The sequence below is a fragment of the Mus pahari genome, chromosome 6 (assembly GCF_900095145.1).
Source record: "Mus pahari chromosome 6, PAHARI_EIJ_v1.1, whole genome shotgun sequence".
In the NCBI taxonomy this organism is placed as follows: domain Eukaryota; kingdom Metazoa; phylum Chordata; class Mammalia; order Rodentia; family Muridae; genus Mus; species Mus pahari.
Window position 1 is genome coordinate 2,956,640 of NC_034595.1, and position 17,686 is coordinate 2,974,325.

Genomic DNA, 17,686 nt, shown 5'->3' on the forward strand with positions numbered 1-17,686 from the left:
TAACATGTTCACTATGGACAATGTCAGGAGACACAGACTCCCATCAGAAATACAAAGTGTTTCTACGGATGCCGTAGGAAGTGGTATGGACACCTCTTGTTTGTATCACTTTCCCTTGTTCCCACATACCATGGAGGTGATGCAGGTGACACAAGCGAGTGCAGAACAGTGGAGTTTGAGTGGCATTTATGGAGTGTTGTATATTGAGACTCTGCAACTTTTGGTAAGCAACAAGCAAGCCTTCTCTTTGCCCCAACAGTGACATTACCTCATTTTTAAGGCTGCTCACTGCAAGCTCAACTCTGAGAAGTGATTCCAGTAAACCAGGGTCAAAGCTTTACATCTAACCCCACTCAGCACCCAAGACAAGGGCATATACTCTCTCCCAACATGATTATGGTACTTCAAAGCCCATTTGCATCGGCAACCATTATAGGAAAGTTTCACTGATTACTGAAAATTGTGACCTATATACTTCCTAGGGATAGTGTTTCTTTTTAAATTTTAATATGACAAATGCCTTGAATATTTATAAATATGTAATTATATAGATATCATTATAACAAATGCTTCTATTATTTCCATTTCAACATAAAATAATGTATTTTTTATCTAATGTTGTTAGCATTTAGAATGAAATGTGACAGAATGCCTTCTCTACATTTATATTTGCTATTATAAATATAGTTATAATATTTCTAGGGTAAAATTATATGCAAACCTAAAAATGGACCAAATCTGATGAACATTTGTGTATGTCAGTGAACAACTGTTTTCTCCCCAAGTTAAGTGGTAAATAGGAGTTATGGGATCATGCAAAAAGAACCAAATTCAGAGGTCAGTGAGAGGAGGTTTGTAGGTACCAAAGTATGTTCTGGGGGCAAAACTTCTGCCTCTTTGGTGTCTCTAAGTGTGCCAAAGTCCAAGGTATTAAAGCTGCCTTGCTTCAGCTGAGAAGAAGGCAAATGGCCTAAGTACTCAGTAGCCTGATAAAGGGACTATGGTAGCCTCATGGACGGACATATGAGTGAGGATCCCCAGTGTTGTGAGAAGTTAATGGTAAAACCACTTACTGCAACCAGTCATAAAGAATAGGATTCTAGTCACATCTTGCTCAAGAAAAGACTCTTTTTCCCACCGAGTGATTAAAAAGCTTTTGTGTTTTTATTGAAGCAGAGAGATACAGTTAGAGGTCCCGGGTACCCTCAGATTGCTCCACAGCTCTAGAGAATGCTGCTTGGAGAACTGACAAAAAACAAGGTCAACCTCAGGGCCAAAAAGCTGCCATTAGCTGAGTGACTGTCACTGTGGTATCTCTAATGACATAGGAGACAAAGCTCCAAGATAATGCTGTCAGGTGGGTTCTTAGACTTCACGAAGAGCTATGTGGAAGCAAACCGAAGGGTAAATGGAGGGAAAAATAAAACTAACAAGGAGGCTTCCCTTAAAATCAACTTGAAACCTAGGAACTGTACATGGATTACATGGAATCCCAGCACTTGGGAAGCTGAGACAACAGGATAACCACACATGCGAGGCCAACCTGTTCTATAGTGAGTTTCAAGCCAACCAGGACTAAACAGCAAAGACTCTGTCTCAATAGTAATAGCAATAATCTACTTATAAAAAAATACCAAAATATATGAAGAAACTGAGTGTTGAAGAAAAGTTAATACCATTTGGTTCACAACTGAAAGGGAGAACTATTCCTCAATACGTTAATTGCCAATGGTTCAGTAGGGAGGACCAGGGCCAGGAGCCCTTCCCTGATTCATGAGTAGCTATTGGCGGCCCCTGCAGCCTACCACAGCAACTATGAGATTGTTCACAATAACTGTGTCAGGCATGAAGATAGTGTTTCCCAGCCCTTCTTCCTGTCTTCTGGCTCTTACATTTTTCCTGCTGTCCCTTCTCCAATGTTCACTGGGCCTTAGATAAGTTCTATAAATGTCCTGTTTAGGGCTAAGTACTCAAACATCATTTTAAACATCTTTAACTTTAATGAGTCTCTGCAGTCATCACAGTTCACTGCAAGGAAAACCTTCTGTAGTTAAGGCTGAGAGTATTGTTTGCCTGTAGGTACACACATTAATATTTAGCCTTCAGTTTGGTACCATGATATTTCCAAACCAGTGGCTACACAGATGATCCTGCTTAAAATCGTTATGTCACGAAACAAAATGGCATGAATATGGGAAGGAGGCCAGTGGGAAGAAGTGAGGACTGACAGAGAGATAAGAGGAAAGATGATAGAGAATAAACAATGTATTAAATATGTATGTGAAATTGTCAAAGAACAAACCGAATCAATAAGAAGGGATAAATAAAGTGCAAGAGAAGATAATACCATTCTGAATATTAGCTCATTCCTAATGGAAGATCCCAAGGAAAGCCAAAAGGTGAGTATCCATATTCTGTACAAATATTCCAGGATGAAGGACAAATAGCCAAGTTTCCAAATTAGCAAAGACCACAAAAGGCTATCAACAAAAGAAGAAACAAATAGCCAGCAAAATAGTCCATCTCAGCTAGGGAAGTGCAGATTAAATTTATGATAAAAATAGACTGCATACCAATTAGATTGACCAAAGTCAACACATTGACAAAACCAAGTGGGACAAAATTGTAGAGAAACAAGAATTCTCATGTTTCTGTTGGGAATGCAAATTGGAACTGCTTTTGAGAGAGCCCAGAAATTCTTGTACACTTACCAGAAAATATGTACAAAACAATTCATTATAGCACCGATTGTGAAAAGTGAGAAATGTACTATTTCTCTAGAGGGAATAAATACACATCCTGATAACAGAATGCTTCTCTAGTGAAGAGATAATGAACCACAGTGTGGTGGTTTGAATGAAAATGGCCATAGAGAGTGGTGTATTAGGAGGTGTGACCTTGTTAGAGGCCTGGCCTTGTTGGAGGAAGTATGTCACTGGGGGAGAGATTTGGAGTTTCAGATGCTCAAGCCAGGCCCACTGTCACTCTCTTTCTGCTGCCTGTCAATTCAGATGGAGAATTCTCTACCTTTCAAGCACCATGTCTGTCTGCGTGCCAGCATGCTTCCTGTCATGGTGATAACCTCTGAACTGTGAGACAGCCCAGTTAAATGTTTCCTTATAATAGCTGGTTATGGTGTTTCTTCACTGCAACAGAAACCCTAGCCAAGACATAGAGCAACCTAGAGAAACCTTTAAATACTTTGAGTCAGAAATGTCCAATGACTCTAATAGAACCATTTTTATAAAGATAGCACCTTCTAGTTTATGAATATCTGTATTCGTAGAAGATAAAATACAAAAACGTCAATTAAATCAAGAAACTCCCAAGTCAGTGTGGGAGCTTCTAAAGAGAAAAAAAGGGAGTTTAACACACAAAAAGAACATTACCTGTAATTATTATGTTTGATTCTCTGTGTGCATGGGGTTTGTATATATACATACACATTTGTGTTTATGCACAGCTAGTACACAGGTCTATGTGCCCAAGTGCACACACTAATGAAGAGGCCAGAAGTCAACCAGGTGTCTTCCTCAATCACAGTCCCATCTAAGTTTTTGAGACAAAGCCTCTCACTAAGCCAGGAGCAGCTCACTGGTTTATTTATCTAGATGACCAGCTGATAATCCCTGGGAATGCACCTGCCTCCACCTCCCCAGTCCTGAGATTACTACAGAAGCACACCTCTATTCAGCTTTTTTTTTTTTTTTTTGTAGGTACTGAAGATCAAACTCAAGTTCTCATACTTGCAGGCCACTTTACCAACTGAATCATCTTTCCAGTCCCTGTTACGTTTTATTATTTTAAAGTAAATATCAAAGTAATTTACTCAAAATCTTCATATCATTATTATTCAGATTTAATCACTGTATTCATGTTTCTAAAACAGCAGAAGCTTTCAATCACTCATACTTAAGCACTCAAAAACACATGTATACATGAACACAAATTCATACCCACACATATACCACATACACATTTAAAATATTTTTAAACTAAATTGATTTTTCCCTTCTCTGATGGGAATTAAACACTGTCCCTGTGTGTTCAGGGTACCACTGAGCTACATGCCCAGCCCTTTCATTTTTAGTTCTGAAAGTTCTGTCCCTTCTATTTGTAGAAGTTGAGTCTGCATATAATTGTATGAAAGTAACTTTTATTCATCTGTTGTAATTATCATCTCTGAAGCTCACTGCCTCAATCTGCTAACCTAGGCCTAGCCCTGGAAGCTTCTAGCCTCCATACAATCTAACCTGGGCATAGAATGTTTCCAGCCTCTGAGACTTAGAGCTGAATAAGCTTACCCTTTCTGGTTCTTTCTGAGCTCTGGCTGTCTGGTTCAACTCTCTTGCTCTGGCTCAAACTCCTCTCCAAGCTGACTGATTCGATCTGGCTTCTCTCTCAGCCTCTGACTGCATTGCTCTTCTTGACCTCAAACTAACTCTGGCAAGTTGGCTCCTTCTCACTTCTGGCTCATTCTGTCTTCACCCGTGTCTAGCTTGTCCTCTCTCTCTGTAACCTGTCTCTATAACTGTCCCAGTAAAACTGCCTCCGTCTCCCTCTCCGTGCAGCTGTACCCTCCCTCTCAGCTCTCCTGCACTGTCTCCACAAACTCTACTGTATCCTGTTCTGTACTCTCTTCCTCCTGTGCTGTCTGTCTCGCCATTAAGTAGCTTCCCTTTCCTCTCTCTTCTCGTGAGAGTTGGGTATATCCTACTCTGTCAGATTTTTCTCTGATTCATCACTTTTTCTGCCACTCAACTAGACATCACTTTCAAACATGTGTGCTTCCTTCTACAAGCTATCTTTACCTTCATTGTTTAAGATTAAATGTGTGCTAAGGGTGAGCCCCACCACAAGAAGAAGATTTAACAGTAAACAACACAATCTTGGAGGGTCACAGTGTGATCAAATATCCTGCAACAGGATCGGCATTTCCCAGATGCTTGCTTATGAGACCCAGGAGGTTGATGCTGGCCCAAGTGAATTATAGTGTCTGGCCCCAGCTGTCATACATAACACCTCATAGGTCTCCGTCTTCCAGACCTGAAGAGGTTCATCTGTTCATATGGCTGACTCCTCCCCAGACCACTAGTCAAATTCCTGTTGGCCTTGTGTTATAAACTGTGGGTAGAGCACAGACATGACCTTCAGTGTAAGAAAATCAGAGAAGCCATTATCTCTCTCGTTCTAACTGTCTGTATTCTTGGATCTCTTCCTAAGCACTGGCTGCACCATAGACAGCGACAGCCAAGCCTTCCTGCCTGCCACCCTTTATCACCGGCTCTCCTTCCATCCACCTACCATCTACACTGTCGTCTGATGAGAAACCCAGTCTCCGGAAAGCTATTCATAATCCTAGGAAACATTTGCTAGGCACCCACTTGGTGTATTGTTCAATCATTTTTCAAATATTATCCGCCTCATTTTACATGTGTAAGACTCGGTATTGCTGTTGCCTCTGTTTTACGTAAGATGCAGAAGGCTACTTTAATCTCTAGATATTTTCCACCATACTTTCGTGTAGCACAGAGATGCAATGTATGTCAAAAGCTTTGTTCTATCTCGTTGCCTGCTTCATAACATGGCTTAGCCAGTGTTCATTGAACGGACTGAGGAGCGGCTATTACTGGTATATACTGCATGGAGAGTGAAGTTTGAGACCCAAGAATAACAGGAAGCATGGATGTGCCAGGCACCTTGTCTGTGTCCAGTGGTCACCACTGACAACTGTGTGACTTTCCTTCTCCCTTCGGTTTTCTGATTCTACAACCAAAATGACTGTCTGATTGAATATCTCTAAAAGGTCATAATGAATTATTCTGTAATATTTGAAATGCTATACTCAGAAAGGTCAAACCTTTTTTTTTTTTTTTTTTTTTTTTTTTTGGTATGAAGTGTCATACAGATTTTTTTTAATCACAGAGCACTTTTTTTTTCCCATGTAAGGAAAGGTATCAGGAAATTTAGAGCAGGGAGCCCTCTTGAGGAAATTTATAACATGGTGCTCTCTCAAGGATGCTTAGAACAGGGCGCCCTCTTTAGGACAATTTTGTGTCTTTCTTCTCAGAGCTGACAGTAAAACTGAATGAAGCCAGACAAGGCTTATGTGCTGTTAAAATAGCTAAAATCAATGAAACTTTTAAAAGCAAGAAGAACCAAATGCCAGATATTTGAGAATTAAGACTCTTCACTGATCTGATCTCACATGACAACTATAAATCAGAATATTTAAGTGTAAACAAAAATACAGGAGCTTTTTCATTTATTCATGCTCAGCCCATCATATAATCTATTTACATTTACTAAGCACATAGGCTGTATTAGGAATTATACTGGGTCCAGTGGCCAATGAAACACAGCTGTGCTCCCTAAAACTTACAGTCTGTGAGGGAAATAGCAATGAGAAGAATCGTATAAAGAGTATGCTACAGTGATTGAATGTACCCTATTTTGACAACCAATAAATACCCTACATATTGATGATAGAGGACAGTAACTTAAAAAAATACACACAAGCCATAAAATGTACAAACTTAACCCTCAAATGTGGCTCCTGGTTATTTAATTTTTATGATAAATTAAAAGAGAAAAAGCTGAGTAAAGATGGTGTATATTGAAGCATTTTCTATGACAAATATTTATAATTGAAAGCTTTTGTGTCTGCTTCTCCAGTAATAATAGACTAACATTCAAAACACCTAGAAATAATAGTATGGCTAAATAAAACATTTTACTTAACCCAATAAATGTTGGCCAGCCACTGTGTAAGTTAAGTATGTGTGTTCAAAAGTGATCAAGAGAAACAAGAAAACAAAAAGCAATCACTGTCTTAGTGTAGGTCTGTTCATTTTTTCCTTTTATTAACTTTTCTGCATGGTATACCCTATGAAGGTAGTTTGAATCCTGAAAGCATTTAAAGTGTGTTTACTCAGTGGCCACACAAAGCAGTAAATTCTCTGACCCTCCCTTTCCCCTTTTTTCCTTTTTTTTTCATCAGGGAAATTATCGCTTTATGAAACTCTTACTTACTCGCAGAGCAAACTGGATGCAGAAGGATCTAGAAGAGATGACGCCTTTGCACCTGAGCACCCGGCACAGAAGCCCCAAGTGTCTAGCTCTTCTGCTGAAGTTTATGGCCCCTGGGGAAGTGGATACACAGGACAAAAACAAGGTGATGGGCAGTAAGGGTCAAAGACAGATGAAAGAAGAAAGGGACGCTTTGTTTTGTCAAGCCGTGGGCATTGCCACTGTCCTTGTGGGAGGGTAATTCCCCATATCCCGACATCCCAGAGAGTACTTCCTAAGCCTGCCATTACCCTGCCAGCCACCATGTGGTTGGTAGTGTCGTCTCCTTTGGTGGGTTGGAAGTCTGACCGGCAAGAGAGGTAAAGCTTGCCCCAGATCCAAGTGACAAACAATAATCCAAACTCTGTCCTGCTTAACTGTAGAAGTCAACATTTGTCATTTGTGAGAGACTCATGACAGTCCCTGTGGGCACCTGGACTCATGATGACTATCTGCCTGTGCAGTGCACTAAGCATGTGGGCACCTGACTTAACAGTGGCCATCTGCCCATGCACTGCACTAAGCATCACCTGGACCCACAGTGGCCATCTGCCTGTGCAGTGCACTAAGCGTGTGGGCAGCTGGACCCACAGTGGCCATCTGCCTGTGCAGTGCACTAAGCATGTGGGCAGCTGGACCCACAGTGGCCACCTGCCTGTGCNCAGCTGGACCCACAGTGGCCATCTGCCTGTGCAGTGCACTAAGCATGTGGGCAGCTGGACCCACAGTGGCCACCTGCCTGTGCAGTGCACTAAGCGGACAATGACTTTAATGGCTGGGCTGTCAGCAGTAGCCTCCTTGGACTCCAATCCAAAAGCCACTGCTTACTCAGTCTGTGTTCTTGGGGGAATTACTCAATTAATTTATGTCATAATTTTAGAATACATGAAAAGGGGATAACTGAAGGTAAAATGGCGTAATGCAATATCCCTAACACAGTGTCTCAAACAGGATACACTCCTATAAGTGTTAGCCATGGGACAACTATTAATTGCACTTCAGTTCTGACATCTGCCCTCTCACTTCTTGCTAGAATTTTTTTTTTAACTTTCCTTGCTCTTAAATTTTAGCAGATTGCTTGCACAGCTCATAGTTTTGTTGATCTTTCTTTATAGAAAAATATTGTGGTCACTTGTTAGAAACAAGCAGTAATCCTTTTCTTTCCACTGTAGATGGGCCATAGTCTTGTTAATACCAATGACCCATGTAGTTAAAATCCATATGATAATTATACTTACTGCTTTTAGTTTTTCAAAGATTCCTAAATGTGTATGTGCGCGCATGCATGCATGTGCTGTGTTTCTGTATGCACTAGTGCACCCTCACACACAAACAGTGCCTACATGAGTTTCTGTGCACCATATGAATGCAGGTACCTGTGGGGGCCAGAGAGTGTCAGATGTTTTAGAAATGGATTACAGGTCCTTGTGACCCCGATTGGGTGCCGGGAACTGGCCTGCTCTTCTGCAAGGGGAGCAGGCGGTCCTCACCGCTGAGCATCTCTCCAGCCCTTCTCTGGTTTGTATGGTTGGTTGGTTGGTTTGGTTTTACTTCAGACTGTTCTTGTAATTTTCAAATTTTCTTTAGTTTGCAGTCAGAAGATCAACTTTTGCTTTCCAACCATGCATTAATATTTTCCTATTCAAAGCATCTGAGTGCTGGCGTTTCTCTAAATGATCAGTTTTACTTTATGCATATTGTACCACAGCAAAAACGAGTAGAAAAATAAAAAAGATGTAAAAATGTAAGTACAGACAGCTAAGCTCGTGTTACATGTGAGTAAATAGACCCTGAATAACCACAAGCCGGTGAAAGGGAGGAAGTAAGGCTCTGACTATGCTTATTAAGAAGGTGGTTGTAATCAATTAATGATTGCTATTAAGTAGTGATTTTTTTTTCCTGTTATCTTTGGTCATTAATAAAAACAGCAATGGATTAGAGCTAAAGATGGCTCAGCAGCTAGGCAGAAGGGCAGATTCTGTTCCAACCACTCTTACCAGGCCGCTTCTTCGCTTCTTCCCTCAAGCTCCAGGAGGCCCAGCACTCTCCTCTGCCCCCCTGGGGTTCACCAAACACACAAAGTAAACAAAAATAAAATGAATCTTTTAGAAAATAATGCATTAAGAATGACTTCATAATATAATAAATACCTATAGGTGCACTTTGAATGAATACCACAATGTTTGCACAGATGAGCTTGGTTCCTGTCAGTAAATTGTCCAGTTTTAGACTGGGTGCTGAATGACAGTGAGTGTCTAATGTCTAGCTAAGCATCTCCTGCTTTTGTCCTTGGTGACTCTCTCTGTAAGAGGCATGTTCACGACAGTGGCAAAAGTGGCAGCAACTTTACTGCATTCAGAATTACCACTTCAAACTTTTATTTCTGATAAGATGCAGGTTTAGTTTTAAAAGTATCCATCAGTAGCTAGATTTAGCTATTAGTATGTAAACTTATTCTTAAATTTAAATTTGATATGCTAAAGGATTCTAGGTCTATGTGTTGCCTGTAGCATACTTTCCTTCTGGTTAACATCAAAATTTAAATCTTTCTGCCGATTCTAATTCAAATCTCAGTGCTCCTCAGAGGCATATAACATCAGGAGCATTGGTTACCTTGCTGGTGATTATTCGTAAGTCATCATTCCTCGCCCTGTTATTTGCAGCACTTGATGAACAAGACCTCTGGAGTCACATAAAATCTCAGTGCAGCCACATACTGCTAACTTCTATCACATGCAGATTAAGGAGTCCTTATCTCCCAGAGAGTCCTTAGGCTCTCAATCCCTGCCTGCCTGTCACAGAGATGCTGAGGCATCTTAAGCTCCCCTCTACCTTGCAGCAAACAGCCCTGCACTGGAGTGCCTACTACAACAACCCTGAGCACGCGAAGCTACTCATCAAGCACGACTCCAACATCGGGATTCCCGACGTGGAAGGCAAGATCCCTCTCCACTGGGCAGCCAACCATAAAGACCCGAGTGCCGTGCATACAGTGAGATGCATCCTGGTGAGTAGGGCCCCAAAACCTTTCCTAGGAAAATATAATAGGTACAAAACCATAGACATGACAGACAGACAGACAGACAGACAGTCTATGAGCTAAGAATATCAACACGTGGACTCATCCCCTAAGGGAGCATCACAATGACAGTTACTCCACACTGGGGTTTCCTCGGACCCACTCCTCCTCCACCAGCCACTCCAGAATTCCTGTTTCTCATTCCCTGCTTCGCTTTGTACTTTTTCTAATCTTCCAATTCTTTTATTTTTGTGTCTGAGTGTATGTCCATGTGAATGTGTGTGTGTATGTGTATGTGTGTGTGTATGTGTGTGTGTGTATGTGTGTATATGTGTGCATGTGTGTGTATGTGTGTGAATGTGTGTGTGTGCGCATGTATGTGTGTGTATGTATGTATATGTGTGTGTGCATGTGTGTGTATGTGTGTGTGTTATTTGGACTGTGGAGGAGGTGTTTATGTGTGTGACACATGCAGGTTATGTCTGACCAAGGCCAAAGCAAGACACTGGGGCTCTTCCTATTCCTCTCTCTGCCTGTTACCTTGAGCCAGGGTCTCTCACTGAACCTGAAGCTCACTGCTTCAGCTATGCTGTCTGCCAGCAAGCTCTTGGGATCTTAGTGTCTCTGTTCCCCAATGCAGGGTTAAGGCACTCACAACCAAGTGCGCCTATTTACAAAGGTGCTGCAGGTTGAACTCGGATCCTTTACTAACTTCCCCAGTCCTGCTGGCTTTTAATATACAAATTAGACTTTTAAAGGTATTCTTCCCTTGTGTACACAGTGATTGTTATACATATCCATTGATTTCTTTCTCTATATTTTTCTTTTTTTGTTAAGAAATAAATTTATTTTCTTTATAAATTATCCAGTTTCAGATATTATATTCTAACAGCACAAAGTATAGCAAGACAAAGAATCAATATGAGAGTATTTGTTATTTGAAATTGGTGTCTTTGAATCAGGAAAAGAATTACATGAGTAGTTTAGAGAATATCTTGATTTCTTAAAAGTCATTTTAAGAATAAAGATGTAAACATCAAGCAATTAACTTGTTGGTAATATTTCCTGATTTTGCCATTAGTAAACATTACTCATTTGTTATTGATGCATGCATTTGTGAATATAGATATTTGTTGCCCTCTATAACTGACTTGGAATGGCCCTGGTAGGTACAGAGTGACATGGTGACATGGTCCTATCCCTGGGATAGGGCCCCAGTGTGAGCCTCTATATTTTTCTTTCTTTTTTGTATATGTGTGTATGATATACATGCATGTATTGATAATGTGTATTGGTATGTGTGTGAGGGTATATGGTGTGTGCATATGTGAATGGAGGAGGCCAGTGGAAGTGAGATGTCCTAATCATTTCCCACTTGATTGACTGAAGCAGGAGGGATTCTTGTAGAAGCCTGAGGACACTGTTTTGACTAATGTGGCTAGTCAGTTTGTCCCAAGGGTCCCTGGTCTCTGCTTGCCATCCTCTGGGATTACAGATAGGCTGTCCAGCTTTTACATGGATCCTGGGGAACTCAGGTACTAAGTATTCTCGTGTTTGAGTGATGTCTTAGTGTTCTCTTGCTTTGAAGGGACACCATGACAACTTTTATAAAGGAAAGCATTTAACTGGGGCTAGCTTACAGTCTGGCTTACAGTCCCAGAGGTTCAGTCCATTATCAGCATGGCAGAGAGCACGGAAGCACACAGGTAGACCTAGTGCTGGAAAGTAGCTGAGAATTCCACATTCACGTCTTCAGGCAGCAAACAGAGAGACTCAGAGCCTAGCTTGGGCATTTTAAATCAAAGCCCACCCTCAGTGACCTACATCCTTTTTCAAACCACCACAGTCCACTCCCCTGACCCACAAATGGACTATAGCCAGATCATAATGCCAAAGTGCGTTCAGTCCAACTTCACAAGTTTCCCACTTCAAATAGACTATAACAGTCTCAACACTGTCTAAAAGTTCAAAGTCTCTTCTGAGACTCATGACAGGGTCTTAACCCCTGTAAAATCAAAATCAAAAAGCAGATCACTTACTTCAACAGACAGCGGCACAGAGCATACATTACTTTTCTGAAAGAGAGGAGTGGGAGCCCAGTGAGGAAATACTGGACCAAAGCGAAGCAAGACCAAAAACCAGCAAAGCAAACTCCCAATCTGCATCCCTGCCTGATGTCAAAGTGCTCTTCAGACCTGCAGCTCCTTCCAGCTCTGTTGGCTGCAGCCCGCTCTCTAGGGCAGCTTGCACGTGTGACCGCACTGTACGCACTGGGCTTCTCCTAGCCTCATTTTCCTCCCTTGAATCTTAGGTTTTCTCTGTAGCTTCTCTTAGTTCCTGATCTATAGTTCTTAAAACTTTCATTACTGTAGAGGTATTGATTGTAAACTTGGGGTCTTGTTTGTTTGTTTGTTTGATGACAGGGTCTCATGTAGCTAAGGTTATCACCCACCCATCATGTAGTTGAGGATTACCTTGAGCTTCTCCTCCCCAGTGCTAGCTAGCATCACAGCCCCGTGCCTCCAATACCTGGTTTACGTGGTGCTGCTGGTCGCACGTGGGACATTGTACACATTAGGCAAGCACCCAACCACATGAGCCTCAGCTCCACTCTAAACGGCGTTTTCATTGTTAAGAATGTCTTTTTAATCTTTTCTTTTACTTTACTCCCTCCAAAACTTTCCATATCCCACGCCACCTGACCTCCTGTTCTCCAAAGCTCATAACGTCCATTTCTTTAAGTGTTGCTATCTTGTTCTGGAAGACTGGTTTTCTTTGTGCCCATCCTACACAGTCTTGCTTCTGTTGTTTACTCCATATGGGTTTACAGATTTCTACCTTTTTTGTTTCTCTTGCAAGTTAAGTCTGTTGGTGTTTTAATGGTCAAACCTTTGTAAGGTGATCTGCCTTTTCATTCAGACTGTTGTTAATTCTCTGTGTTTAACATTCTATAGTTCCTTTATAATATGTCTAGGTATGATATTTTGGAGTAAAAAAAAAATAATCGTGTTTTCTGGGCAAGGTAGCACATGGCTGTAATCCCAGCGCCTATATAACAGAGTCAGTAAGATCAGGACTCCGCCATGAGTCTGAAAGCTCACTGGTGTGTTCAAATCACCCTGGTCATTGGGATAGTTTTTGTTTCTGCTCACTTTCCATTACATCTTTTATTTTCTTACAGATTTCACAGATAGTTGCCTCATGTAAACACACCTTACTTTGAGAGCATAGGCATGTCCAACATTTGATACCATTGTCATGTAGAAGTGAATGGTCAGCAACCTTGCAATTGAGTCATATAAAAGTAAATAAATAATCTCATAATGTTTTAATTAAGCATACTTTTAAAATTTGGGATAGGGCTGGCTGCTAGGACATAGGTAGTTCATGGGACACACCCTTTGTTGGTAAAATGGGCTGACTACATAGGAAGCTGTAAATCCAGGCTGGCCCTTCAGACAGTCAAAGCATTAGGACTTGGCTCTAGATGTGACCTAACATAAGAAGGAATACTGGGTATAGAAACTCCTTAGCTGAAGCTGTTCCAGGAAGCTGAGACATGAGGGTTCTGGGCTGGTTAGTGTCCCTGGGAACTGGGAACTACTGTCTTTGATGTCAAGGGAGACGTAAGAAGTACACCATGATGTCTGCTGCAAAGATCCAGCGGGAGTGTCAGTAAGTGCTGTGAACTTACAGAGAAATAAAACAGGGATAAAATGTTCAGCTTCATTCATAAAAGCACCTTAAATTAAGCATCAGGGAAATGTCTTCCAGCCTCATACTAGGAATAACATGTAGGAAGCTTGATAATACCAAGTGATTAGTCTGCACCAGCATGTGGAAAATAAACACTTTGCACATTGTCGTGGGTGTGTTCACTGGTCCAGGCATTTGGAGAGCAGCTTGACAGTATGTGGTAGAAATTGCAAAAATCCTTCAACTCGCAAAGCTTCTTTTCCATGTGTATAAGAGGAAAATCTCACACATTGAGCTGCAAGAAATATATGAGGGAAACAGTCTTTGCAACATTATTTGTGATGGTGAGAAAAATAGAAATAACGTAAGTGTTCCTCAGGAGAAAAATGGACAACAAAATTCGAGTTTAACAAATGAGCTAGAACCAACAGGGATACCTACAAGAGCAGTGTAGGAAGAAAAAGTTGCAAAAGAGATTATAAGTGTGCTTCCATTATGTAAATATCAAAATCATATATACAAAGTAAATGTTGTTTATGGATGACTTCATATGTTAACAAAACAAAACACAGCTTTAGCCTAATTTATAATAGATACAAAAGCACATTAGGCAAAGTGCCACACCTTCTTAATGCAAGCATGGTAGTTACTCTATTCTTTTCTGTATTTTTTATATTATTAATAAATAGGAAAGTTAATTGTTGAAGCTTTAGCCCATACATTTAAGCTATCATTTTACTTGTACCTTTAGAGAATGTGGAGGTTTCGTTTTAAGAAATAGTTAGTGTGAATGGCACACATTATTTACTGAGGATTCTACATGTCTGAAGTCTCTGGTTCTCAAAAATAGGATGCTGCCCCAACAGAGTCTTTACTGAACTGGCAAGACTACGAGGGCCGCACACCTCTGCACTTTGCAGTCGCTGATGGAAACCTAACGGTGGTGGATGTCTTGACCTCCTATGAAAGCTGCAACATAACGTCTTACGATAACTTATTTCGAACCCCACTCCACTGGGCAGCCTTACTTGGTACGTTCTGCTGTAAGTCAGAGAACCCCTGGTAGGAAAGACTTCCCAACTACAGAAGTCCTTCACTTCTCCCATGGGCTCCTTCCTCCTGCTTCAACATTTCCATATCTAATTCATATGCTCAATTATCTCATAAGCCGCCTCCTTCTATTGCACCGTAAAATGTGGTAATGTAAACTAATTCTCTGTTAAATGCTGGTTCTTATTTCAACATCATGTTATAAGGTTTTACTTTTATTATAAAGGAATGAAGAGTCATTGACAAGATATGAATATAATAGAACCTGCCTTCACATTCATGGCTGTTATGTGGGCAAAGGAGGCCATTCATTGGATGATTGTATTCAGTTTTTGATATTTTTTTTTCTTCATATCTGCCTTATAACCTTTTAGGGATCACTTATTTATTCATTTATTTATTTATTTAGATGAGAGGGCAGATATGTGTCTAATCTGTGTGCTTGTGTCAGATTATTTGACAGAGTACAACCTGGGAGCTTTTCTGTTTTATGTAGTAGTTAAATCACTTATAGTCATTATTAAAAAGTAATATTTTCTTTTTACTCTTGGGGCATTGTTAGTATTTTCAGAGGATTTTGTTGTTGTTGTTGTTGTTGTTTTTGTTTTTCGAGACAGGGTTTCTCTGTATGGCCTTGGCTGTCCTGAAACTCACTTTGTAGACCAGGCTGGCCTCGAACTCAGAAATCCGCCTGCCTCTGCCTCCTGAGTGCTGGGATTAAAGGTGTGTGCCACCACGCTCGGCAGAGGGTTTTTTTCTTAATGTTTTCTTGCCCCTTTGTTTTCACCTTCTGCCAGAGAGTATGTGCTGCCATCACGTGGCTATAGCCTGCCTGGTGTGGCAGGTGGCAGTGTAGGCTCTGTTGTAGTGACTTTTCAATTTATTTACCCAGGAATCAGAGTCAAGCGCAAGACCTCACCTGTCTCCTCCTGCTCATAAGATGAGCTGTGCCCTTTCCTCATTACTGCTTTGGTTTTGTCAACAGTCTGAGGGTCCCCTCAGTCGACAGTCTGAGGGTCTGCTCAAAAGTCTGAGGGTCTGCTCAGTTAGCAGTCTGAGTGTCTGTTCAGCTGTGAATATCTTGCTTTTAACTTTTAAATTGCACACCATATGTTTTAAAGTGATTTTCATTTTGCATACAGCTTTTCTGTCAGACTTGTTATTTAGTCTTTCTTCTAAGGTGTTTTTACCCCTTTTCTGTTTCTTCTAGAAAGTGGGTTTACCTCACAACTTTGTTTCCACTTTACTAAATCCACTTTCATCCTGATTTTATTGTTCCTATTACATGGGTTTTTTATTTCAACTGTGTCTTCATTCCCACTGCCTCCTCTGTTCACTGTATGTCCTTCCATCAGCTTGTCATGTCGCCTGTCTTCCTCCTTGGATACTCTCTTTTGTTTCGTAGAAGCCATCTCTTTCTGACTAAACTGAAGATGCCTAACAGTTTCTCGACTTTGCTCTGAGCCTTCTTGAGACCATCTCTGAGGTATGCCCTTCATCTTTCCAATGCTGAGTTTCTTTCCCTTACTGAATGTTTTCTTTGCGCCTCAAACACGAGTGGATAGCTGTCTTTAGATTAACACTGCTGTACAGGTAGTCATCAGGCCTGCATTTGGGTTAGGAAGACTCCATCTTAAACCACATATGTGGAGTGAGTGTGTGAGCACAAGCCCCAGGCAGATCTTCCACCCAGCACAGCCTTGCTCGGAGGGCTCCTCCATCACGGCATCTCCTTCCCTGCGCTGTTCCCCACATGCTCTGTTAGAGAGTCTGAAAGGGTTCCCTAAGTTTGTTAGCCCTCTGTGTGCTGCTGGGTTGTGTTGTGCTGTGCTGTTGTGGTTTTTGAGACAACCAATGTCCTAGCACCTTCTGGGTAGCCCAGGCTAGTCTCAGTTTCCCTCCTCCTGCCTGGGCTCTCAAGTGCTGGGTTCACAGGCACACACTACCACACCACCTTGTTAATTCTCTGACCCTTTGTACAGTTTTCTCCCTTGCAGAAGCCACCTCTTTCAGACTGTACTACAGACTGTTAGTGCGCCACCATGCCACAATGCCTGCTCTCTTATTTTGAGGAGTGTGGACTCAGAGCCTTGATGTTAAAAGACTAGGGGACGATACTGAGGGGGTGGTTAGTCCTCAGCGTCAGAAGAGGTTCACTTCAGTTAGTTCAGCGGAGCAGTAGAAGGAGCTAAGGTTCAGTTCTCGGGGATCAGGAAGCAGAACCGTCACATGATGGGCAGTGAAGCCAAGAACAGGAGGCAGCCCCTGATCTGGCACCTGCGGTCACTGTGCTCTTCCTTCCTGACGAAGCATCCTGATTTTACTGTTGTACGCTTTGCCTTCGTCCTACCCTGTCATAGGCACAGCGGAGGGGGAGAGAAAGGCTGTGCTAGGAGCTGTTGAAACCACTCTAAATGCTGTTGGATGCTATGCTTTGGTTTTCCTCCTCCTCCTCCTCCTCCTCCTCCTCCTCCTCCTCCTCCTCCTTCCTTTTCCTTCTTTCTTTTAAGTGGATTAAAAACTGGCTTATCCCTTTGTGTGTGATACCTACCTTATGTCTGTTCTCAGGTCATGCACAGATTGTCCATCTCCTTCTAGAAAGAAACAAGTCTGGAACGATCCCTTCGGACAGCCAGGGAGCAACACCCTTGCACTATGCAGCTCAGAGTAACTTTGCTGTAAGTTATGATTTCCCCTTTTTCCAAATAAAATGTTTGTTTTGATATAATTAGAGCTTCATATTCGATATAAGAAATAACACCCTATGGTCCCATGCCCCTTTCAGTCAACCTATTCTAGTGATAGACAGGGTAGAGTGTTATTTAAAGGAGGTTGGCACTGATCTAATTCAGA

At 41.5% G+C, this 17,686-nt stretch overlaps 1 protein-coding gene across 5 annotated transcripts in view; it reads left to right on the forward strand.

Annotated features, from left to right (window-relative positions):
* Invs (inversin) overlaps positions 1 to 17,686 on the forward strand; it is a 143,566-nt gene that overhangs the window by 89,402 nt on the left and 36,478 nt on the right. For 2 of the 5 annotated variants that reach the window (XM_021200447.2, XM_029539492.1), the window contains exons 4-7: positions 7,001 to 7,174; positions 9,908 to 10,075; positions 14,634 to 14,814; positions 17,402 to 17,511. In XM_021200447.2, coding sequence (XP_021056106.1) covers positions 7,001 to 7,174; positions 9,908 to 10,075; positions 14,634 to 14,814; positions 17,402 to 17,511 — 633 coding nt within the window. Of the gene's footprint in view, positions 1 to 7,000; positions 7,175 to 9,907; positions 10,076 to 14,633; positions 14,815 to 16,254; positions 16,320 to 17,401; positions 17,512 to 17,686 lie in introns of those variants that run through there. The other 3 variants (XM_029539491.1, XM_029539493.1, XM_029539494.1) reach the window with 3 other exon arrangements.